Source organism: Amaranthus tricolor, chromosome 6 (assembly GCF_026212465.1).
Source record: "Amaranthus tricolor cultivar Red isolate AtriRed21 chromosome 6, ASM2621246v1, whole genome shotgun sequence".
Taxonomy (NCBI): domain Eukaryota; kingdom Viridiplantae; phylum Streptophyta; class Magnoliopsida; order Caryophyllales; family Amaranthaceae; genus Amaranthus; species Amaranthus tricolor.
The window spans coordinates 25,703,250-25,713,511 of NC_080052.1; the positions used below are offsets into that span (position 1 = coordinate 25,703,250).

At 33.6% G+C, this 10,262-nt stretch overlaps 1 protein-coding gene across 1 annotated transcript; it reads left to right on the plus strand.

Moving 5' to 3' along the window:
• Positions 1–1,470: 1,470 nt before the first annotated feature.
• LOC130814493 (putative methyltransferase At1g22800, mitochondrial) lies at positions 1,471–10,151 on the plus strand. Its single transcript, XM_057680577.1, has 11 exons — positions 1,471–1,834; positions 2,084–2,164; positions 3,679–3,757; positions 6,106–6,247; positions 6,445–6,514; positions 6,634–6,698; positions 6,786–6,864; positions 7,610–7,697; positions 7,904–7,968; positions 8,047–8,136; positions 9,351–10,151. The coding sequence occupies exons 1-11, from the start codon at positions 1,679–1,681 to the stop codon at positions 9,465–9,467; spliced, it is 1,032 nt and encodes a 343-aa protein (XP_057536560.1). The 5' UTR covers positions 1,471–1,678; the 3' UTR covers positions 9,468–10,151.
• The last annotated feature ends 111 nt before the right edge of the window (positions 10,152–10,262 follow it).

Here is a 10,262-nt window from a genome sequence, read left to right on the forward strand (position 1 = left end):
TGAGTTGTGTCAATGAATTAGATTTTTTAATTATTTTCTCGCAAGGCGATTAGGACACTTGTCATTATGTTTAATGATTGTTTATTTCGTTTTTATGTGATTATGTTTGTCTATTTAAGCCCTATTGTTGGCATATAAAACATTATGAAAATTCCACGTGGAATCTTGAGGTTTTGGAATTTCCACGTGGTAATCAAATCTCTTAAAAAATCCACGCGGTAACCCCAAGGTTTACCAAATTGTTCCACTACGGTCTTTTTGCATATAAATCATTAACAAACATTAATTTCGAAGCTTTTAAGGCTGTTATACGCCTGTTTAAGCGACTCACTATTTCAAATGCCATCAGTATTGACCTTTTCCCCCGAAACCTAAACCCTAACTCTACCATCTTTGAATTTGGGGGAAAAAGTATGATTCGGATGAAAAATGATAGAGTTAGGGTTTATGTTTTGGGGAAAAAGGTTGGAACTAATAGCATTTGAAATGGTGAGTCGCATATATAGGCATACAACAACCTTAAAGCTTCAAAATTAACGTTTGTTAATGTTTTATGTGCAAAAAGATTACTGTAGAACTATTTGGTAAACCTAAGAGTTACTGCGTGAATTTTTTAAAAGTTTTAGTTACCATATGAAAAATATAAAGATGTTAGTGTTCATGGGAAAATGTAAAAAGAGAAGATGGACAAATAATGCATTTGGCCCTTTTACTTTGTAATATTTTTAATTTGACTAATATATTTATCACTTTCTTAAATTCTTATTCATATGACCACACATCTCTATCTTATCAATACAATTTAATTATCCTCACTAATTTCTTTGATATTATAATAATTGTATGATAATTACTATTTTATGGGGACAAACAGACTATTAATTTTCATATAAATGCAACAACTCATTCCAACCAAATATAGTAACTTAAATTTGGACATTAACGTAGCAAAAAAAATCATTTTTTAAAATAGTTATTTGTTTTTACTCATAAATTTCATTTAAATAATTTTTGAATTACACACTTAAAGCTTAGACTTTTCGTGAACTACAATCTTAATATATTTTCTATGAATTACAGCCACCAAAATATTAATGTACAACATTTAGGCCATTTCATTGAACTCTGATCCTTTTAATCTAAAATTCCGACCACTAACCTGAAAGCTGTATATATTAATATTTTAATAATTGTAATTCGAAAAAGTATCATTTTGATGAAAAACTAACATGAGCGGGATTCCCTTCTCACTTAGTGTCGTTTCTGATATTTTATGGGTTTTAAGGATAAATAAAAGAAATTACCCCTTTTTACATAGGATAGCTTTCGGTTTTTAGGAGGTATTTGGCAAAAAAAAAATTAAATAAGCGGTACGGTGTTCAATATCTTACACGTCAATATTATTGATTTGAGATATTAATCCTTTCTTGACTCTAGATCGTAGATAAATATCTTCTTTGCCGAAGGTTAGAAACGAATCCTAATGACAATTGCTCTAATTTACAGCCGAAGAGCAGAGACTCGGGCACGCGGTGAGCCGGTTATCATACCCTCATTTGAGTTCAATTTCCAACAGCCAAACTATACTTCCTACATTTCATTTCCTAATTTTTTTTTGAATTATCCTACTTTATATTTTATTTATTCCTAAATCAAATTAGCGTATTTTTGAAGAACAATGGGAGCATTAAATCCCGTTTTCCGCAATTATTGTTTATCAAACTGGATTCGAGCAACTTCTAAAGAGATCAGAAGCGCATTCTGCACCGGCAATGTTGACGGATTCACTACTTCTAAAGTCAAAATTTTCGATCGTGATTTCAAACGTATACAGGTTTATTTTCATCAACTTCTCTTTTAATTGATTCTGGGCTGGTTTATACTTCACTTTAATGATGTTAGATTACTCGATTATTATTTGTTTGCCATTTCAAAATACCTTGAATGGAAATGGGATATCTGTATTTTTTTCATAATTTTTAGCTCAAAATTCGTTTGATGAGGTTGTGAACGCATTATCCAAATGTGACATTTCCCATTTTTAGTATTGTTTTGTTGTTACAAATTTTTTCTTGAATTGCAGCGTGATCGAGCAGCATGGTTGGCACGCCCAGATGATTCATTTGTAAATTCTGTGGCTGAGAATCTTTTGGATCGCCTAGAGGTAAGCTTTTGGGGTGTGAAATGATCCCCTCAAACAAGCTTTTAAGTTTCAATTACTTTAAGATTTTGGTATCAATTGAATTACATGTTTATGTTTGAAATTGGTTAATAATTCAAGACACACTCAAATAGATTAGGATCTTGGATTAGTTTACTTTGACAAAGTCAATAAACCCTCAAATATTGAAGCTTATAAGCAAATCAGACAATCATTTTTATGATAGTATAAAAGTCCTCGGCAGGTACAAACGCCATTAAATGAGGGAATTTAAGAGATGCTCTCTGTATGGTCTCATTAGTTGCCTTCATTCACCATTGATTTTATGAGCTAAGGCATACTTGTAACTGAGCATCAAACCAGCTCTTGCATTTTATATTAGGCGTGAAAGTTTATAGGTCTAATTGAATCAAGGGACCGTATTTTACCATTTATTGTGTTGTGAGTTTGTGACAATGTGACAATTTCTCAATATTAATCATCAACGACCAAATACAAGTTAATTTCACCAGTTATAGCTGTTAAGATTGTAAGTGTTAGAATATGTTCGAAATGAGATAAAACTTAAGAACTTGATATTTACTCACACTTGGATTGTTATTGGACAAGGAATATTATGGCTTATGACATATGCATTGAATGTAAGCCGGTTCCTGGGTGGTAGATTTTTTCATGATTAGTTACTCAATTTTGTTAGATTGTAAGTGTTCGAACATTTTGATTAGTTACAATGGCAAATGCCACAAAGATTGATAAAGTATTGGGGATTTTGAAATTGTGTGAATAGGGTTAAAAAGGGGGAAAAATAAAAGATGTGTGGATTTTGAAATTGTGTGAGTTAAAGAACATGGGGAGACAATACACAAAGTAAAAGGGACGGATCAAATAAAAATGTTGCAAACTCATGGGGACAGAGAGAGTAACCAATTTCTTCATTAAGGGGTATTGATCCAACTGCCTTTGATCTTGGTAAAGCACATTTCTCTAATTGATATCTTTCTAAATATTTCTCAATCAGGGCTTTGATTTGCAGCTTGTTGTATTCTTTTATAAGTTAATTTGTACCTAATTTGCCCAATGCTAAATGCCACAAATGCCTCTCATAAAAAAAATGACACTTATGCCTGGAAGACTTATATATATTTCTCCTTTAAAAGTTCAAGAATTTTATGCTAGTATGGTAGTACCTAAACCAACTTTATCTATCATGTAAAGGAAACAGATCCTTGTTAAACTATCAGAGCTTAATTACTCTGGAGAATATGTTTGTTATGCAATTAGTTGCTTTAGTAAAGAGATTTTCCATGTTTAATTACTAGCTGATTGGAGTTATGGAACAAATAGTTTGACTAAGACTCTACAGTCTACACCTTCCTGATACCATTTAACTAGTGCTTGGGCTTCTGTTGCACTGTCTTTTACAAAATTCCCATGAGGGTGATGATACAGTGCATCTCAAATTTAATTTGTGAAGTTTTAGCGTGTAGAATCTTATACTTTCTTGTTTTACCTTGTAGGATTGTAAAAAAACATTTCCTACCGCATTATGTTTGGGAGGCTCCCTAAAGGCAATAAGGCGTTTGTTGCATGGGCGGGGTAAGTTTATTGTTTATATTCCTGGTTTGACATGATTCTCTAGACAGAACTACTGGAATTTTACCATTAGAGAAAGGGAATACTGAATATGTTGGGAAGAATGAATGTGCTTGATGTCTTATTTAAAAAGGGATTGGTGATTTTAGAATCAAATATTTTTGAAGCTAGAAGGGTTTCTGATCTCCCTTATGGACAGAAATTTGTCTGAAAAATTATACAGCTAGAACCAATGGTATCCACTTTCTCTTTCCAGAATCAGAAAAATGCTCTAGGAAATCCTTGATTAGTTCTAGGTGCTAAAGCCACGAATATCTCCCGATTCAATATTTTTTAGGCCTTGGGTGTAAGATTAAATAAAGGCTACAGCCTACAAGTTTATGTGGTCTCGTTGTTATGGTCACTGGTCAGTGATTAAGTAGTTACAACATGAAAGGAACTTGTTTACTTAGGGTCTAATTGACTTGACTCTGCTTCAGTTTGGTTAGTATTTTGTTGTTTTTGAAGTAAATTTAACAATTTGGGATGAAAGTTGTGCATATCCGTGAGGACAGTGGATCAGAGCCAATCCGTGATTGGTCTAGGATCTAATGATTTATTTGTAATTCTTGGAGTTTAATTGTCGGCGTGAACCGTGAAGGTGAAACAAATATGAGATGAACTTGGTGCCAGATATGCTGGTGTTCTTAATTGCGATTGGACTGATCAACTGGACTGGATATGAGTTTGTTTGAAATAATATATGCTACTGGGGTTATTTAAGGATGTAAATGCTTGATCAGTGGCAGATGTATATAGGGGCCTATGGGAACACGTTCCCCTAGGCATTTTTTTAAAAAAAAATTCAAAGTAGACTTTTCTATTGGTAAGAGTATAAGTGTAAAATTAAAAGTGAATTCTTTTAATGATAAATTCTCCCTCATTTTAGGTAATTTTGTCTTATTTGTTTATTTTGTCCCATTTTTTTATTAGGTGAGTTGATTTTTTTTGTTCCATTTTCTTTTATGATATTTTGTATTTAAAATTTTAGAAAGTCTTGTATCAGACCGTCTCACCGTGAGACTGAGGCGTGCCCATACAAGCAGCCTATTAGTAAAAAAACATATAAAAAAAACAATGAAAACTGAATTCCCACTTATACGATAAGCATTTTTTTTAAATACTTTAGGCTGACCCAATTGAGGTCGTCTCACGGTAAGACAATCTTATAAAGAACGTGCACTATAATAGATCAATCCACTATCTATTTACAGCATATACATTATTTTTAGAGTATATTTAACTTTTTCTCTAGCTACATTATTTTTAAATAAAGTGGAATGAATTTAATAAATAAGTTCATTGTTATTAGTTCAGGTAATGCAAATGATTAAGATAGATGTTAATTACTAGCATTCTTTTATTCGAAAATGGTACTTAATTGCGAGAAACTTTTTCAAGAATACACAATTTTGATAAATTTATTGTGATTCTACTTGTCATTTTTTCAAATTTTAAAAAATTAGTTGTTAATTTTACAAATAAAACTCTGCCGAAATTTCGTCCATTAGTTGGTGCCCTCTTGGACTCCAAACCCTGGATCCACCACTGTAGCTTGATTGACTTCAATCTTAGGGGAAAACAAATAAATAGGCATATGGAAGACAATTTGGTTGGACAAAACAGAAACTCAGTGATTACTGCCCATGAAATTAGTTTTCCAAGTAATAAACAACATTATTACATTTGAAAGAGTTTTGTAATGTAATAAAATAGATACATTGCAAAACATTTCATAATATATAGTGGCTCCCATGTATGAAGAATTAGGAAAGGGTTGTGTGTGCACATCTGACAGCGCCTAAGTCTTATTAATGTCAAAGTCATTACCATAATCTCGTAATTCAGTACAGTAGTTAAATAACGGTTACTTCCCAAGGAATATAGAATTTTACTACTCCCTCCCTTCCTCTCTAAGTTATTTTCTACTTTCAAATTTGACTAGCTGTTTTTGTGACTTTCAGTCATAGTTCCAAATCAAGACCTCATCATGTTGTATCAGCTAAGTCACAAAGTTTTTCAAAATGCGATATTACCCACATGGTGTAATGATTACCGTGTCTTTAAGTTGGTACAAGGTATATCTCATGGTTTTTGACCATGTAGGCCAGTACGAAAACCACATCACCATCATTACCACAATCACGCAGAATTCTTTTTAACAGATGGAATGGAACTTTAACTTGATTGGTCTTGTGCCCAGTTTAGGATTATTTTTTATGTATATGAACTGATTTTCTTGAATTACTGAGTTCTATTTCAAGATTTTAGATTATCTAGCATATTAACCATAAGATAACTTATTCTTCCAGGTGGCATTGAAAAGCTCATCATGATGGATACTTCTCTTGATATGGTCAGATCATGTAAAGATGCTGAGAAGGATATGCCTGACCAAAATGTTGAAACATCTTTTGTCATAGGTGATGAAGAGTTTCTACCAGTGAAAGAAAGGTGTGTGCACTACTGTCCTTTATGATTGTGATTTCTAAAATGACTCCATTTGTTTGAGGGGTTTAGAAAATGCCATTTGTACATCCTGAGATCCCAACATTTATAAAAGATGTACTAGAATTTTTGCCTGTTACTTTTCTATATGAGAAATTTGAGCGGCTGTTTACCTCATTTCATTTGTTTATTTGATTTTCAAGTTCATTAGATCTGGTCATCAGCTGTTTAGGACTGCACTGGACAAATGATCTTCCTGGAGCCATGATACAGGTATATGCTTTTTTGGCAACTGATTCATGTGTGTACTCCATATCTTGACATATGACTACAGCTTGATATGCGTTTCCTTATCTTTTTTTTTATTCTTATTTTGTTATGGTTCATTGCAGTGCAGGATGGCACTGAAGCCTGATGGACTCTTTTTAGCTGCTATTCTTGGTGGCGAAACATTGAAGTAATTTATTCATCCAACTCTAACTGTCGTAAAAATTCTAGCCCTTTGGGGAGTTGAGGTTTTGATTACCTTTCTATTCTACTTTAGAGAATTGAGGGTAGCTTGTACCTTAGCACAAATGGAACGTGAAGGTGGCATAAGCCCTCGATTATCTCCTCTGGCACAGGTAATTTGTTCTGTCTACTGCTCTGTGTACGTTTAGTTGGTAGTTTTGGTTTACAAGATAGAAGAAAAAAATAATAGTATGATATTTAGTGAATCCTGTACGACTTTGTGTTTAGGCACTTTCTCAAAAGGCCTTGAACTCTACTGTATGATATTTGTTTTTTGGAGAGTTGGAGTATGCAATTAAAAATTTCCAACCGAGAGATTTGCTTTTATGCATACTGTCAGGGCTTTTCCTCTGAGGTGTATCTTGTACTTGCATAGTTGCATCCACATATTAATCAGTGGATTGCTGGCCCTCTCTTGATATTTGTTATCCTTTTATTTGTTTGAAGTTGTATTCATAGTGCAAAAATAAGGTCGTATCGCATTGTATCGGCTGTATCATAAAGGCTTTCAAATTTACTAAACCTATATTTCATGGTTTATGCTTAGGCCGAAATGTGGTGATACAATAACCGCATTTAAGGCCATCTCAAGCGAAATTTCATGGTCTAGGCTGAAATTTGGCGATACAATAATCGTATCATCCCCGTTACCGTTTTACCGTGTACGTTACCACAGCTGCGACCGTTACTGTATTATTTACACCATGGTTGTAATCTTCTCGCTCTTGGTTCTGAAGATTTTCTCCAATATTTTATCTATTGTGGTTTCAGATTCTTTTTTCTAATGGTTATAACCATTTGATACAGCTGTTTTCTTTTTTATCTTTATTTCTGAGTTATTCATCATTTGTCCTTCAGGTCCGAGATGCCGGCAATCTTTTGACAAGGGCAGGCTTCACCCTTCCAGGTGTTGATGTTGATGAATACACTGTTAAGTATGAAAATGGTAAGTGTTTCAAATTAACTTTGGACATTCATTTTGTGATGGTATTAGATGCTTTTTGTCTTTCCAAGCTCTCATGCCTTGAACAAATTAACTGACTTGCTCACCATTTTCAATAGAATGCGATTCTGAGTTAGATCAATAGGACTGAGAAGGAGCACAATTTTCTGCCTAATTCCTTTTATGTGATAAATTGTCTGCTGATTTAGCTTTGCAGTTGATTGAACATCTTCGTGCAATGGGTGAAACTAATGCTCTTGTGCAGAGGAACAATGTGAGAAATTCTTGTTCTGTACTTTACTCTTATGCTTTAGTATTTAAATGAGAAACTGATGATATGCAATGATGACAGATTTTGAAGAAAGAGACGGCACTGGCAACGGCTGCTATCTATCAATCAATGTTTGGAGCAGAAGACGGCACTGTTCCGGCAACATTTCAGGTGAATTGGCTGTGATGCTCATTAAACTCCACCACGCTTGCTGGATATGTATGCATATCTATGTTTATATTCATAAAAATTAACCAAACCTTTTAACAGCCTTACAGCTTGCTTCATTTACAGATAGTTTGACCTTAGGATCTGATTTCATTGTAGGAACCCGTAAATACGTGTTATCTTTCAGCCCTTTGGTATTAGTAATATGTGGTGGCAAACTTACACCATTTATACATTTTTTGTAATCCTGTAAGGAAAATTTCATGCCAATTCCATGGTATTGGAGCTTTATTGCTACACCTGTAGTAGAGAATCCCACAATTTACTTCAGATATTCTAGAAGGAGGACTAAGGCCCAAGTGCGGTAAAAGAAACACATACGGAACTTTGTTTGGTAGTTAAAATAGTGTAAAAATGTGGGAATTGTAGTGGGAAAACAAAAAAGGGATGCCAGTTAGCTGCAAAGAATTATTGTATATAGAGAAGTGAGAATGAGTCATGCGAGAATCATACTACTATGCTTTTGTTTCGGAGAAGCCTGGCTTCTTGAATAGGCTACAAGTGAGAGAAATGCAAAAACTTTTGCCGTAAATTGATATTTGGTTTTTTAATTTGTCCTATTTACTTCATTAATTCCATTCCCACTCATAAACTACTCTTAAATCAATAGAAATTTATGAAGAGAAAGAGAGGTTTGGGGATATCAAAGCATTAAGATGGATATTGGTGTAGCATTCCTTCAAATTTGCATAGAATTCATTATCATTACCTCCCCTTTATCATCACTACGAACATGCTCAGGCTTTTCCTTGTTTACCCTACATTCAATGACGTATGCTTGGAGATCAAATATGTCTTATGAATCAAAGCTCTTGTGAACCCTCTGATTGTTAATGTATTCAATTGCATAGTCTTGTGGGAAAATGGGTATCTAATGTTTTCTTTTGAGAGCCTGGAGTACAGAAACCCAATTGGTGACCTTATTTTTGATGATGACAACAATACCTTTACCTAATGTGTTGTATGCCTTGATAGTCGATAGTTACGGATGAGTATTATAAAAGGGGTCAAAAACTGGCCAATATTATTGCTAAAGGTTTTTTACATGATAGTTTACTCATAAACTTGTGTATCTGATCAAACCTTGTGCGTACACAATACATGTAAAAGTAAATAAATATAAATATATAATACGCATCGTCGATAAAACAATGCAGGTGATATTTATGACCGGATGGAAAGAGCACCCATCTCAACAGAAGGCTAAACGGAGGGGATCTGCTACTGTATCTTTTCAAGACATTCACAATCAATTTGGCAGTCAACATCAGTAGTTATTTCGGCCCACATACATCTGCAACTGTTGCGCAACCAGTGGCAGAAGATTACTAGGGCAGGACCGTGGGGGGGGGGGGGTGTCATCATCCCCGAATTTTTTTTTTTTATAATAATAGTTGATTTAGTGATAAAGCTAATATTTTTATTACGAAGGTTCAAACTTTTTCCCTCTTGAATTTTATTTCCGAGTTTCACTAATGTGCATAGGAGATATTTCAAGTTTAGTTCTTAGTAATTGATGCCTTTTCATTACATCTTCATAGGATGATGAACCATGTCGTAATAGTGCTTTTTTAAAAAAAAAACAGCGATATATGCATTGTCTGTAACACTTTGTTTGGACAGTGGAAATCGAAGGAAAAAGAAAAGGAGAGTTTAGAAGTGTTGTAAATGTTAGACTCCAAGAGGAAGAAAAGAAGACGAAAAATAAAGAGAAAAACAAAGCATATAAGCAAGTACTCAAAAGAAATTTTGCAAGAATAATCCCTACTTGACTCCCTTCATCAAGGCAAGGCCAAGCCTTGGCACACTAGCTAATTGATTAAATTCATCATAAGTTTGCGTGATTTGACTCTTGCGTCGATAAAGATTCAATATTATTTTCTTTGTTTTATATCATTTAAAAGGAGGTGGATTTAAAATGAAGAAATTGAAAAATGAATGAGGCTATTCAGTGTACTTATTTAATGTTTAATATCTCTTATTATACATAACAAAATATTATAAAAAGTGGATATTAATAATCTTAGTGTTGAAATAAATCAAATAAAATCTCAATTGACTATTTTTAA

Bases quoted from the DNA above. Each gene is read 5' to 3' on its own strand.
- LOC130814493 (XM_057680577.1), top strand. From the start codon at position 1,679: ATGGGAGCATTAAATCCCGTTTTCCGCAATTATTGTTTATCAAACTGG. The intron at 1,835-2,083 runs GTTTATTTTCAT...CTTGAATTGCAG, and splicing joins GTGATTTCAAACGTATACAG to CGTGATCGAGCAGCATGGTT. The intron at 6,515-6,633 runs GTATATGCTTTT...GGTTCATTGCAG, and splicing joins TTCCTGGAGCCATGATACAG to TGCAGGATGGCACTGAAGCC.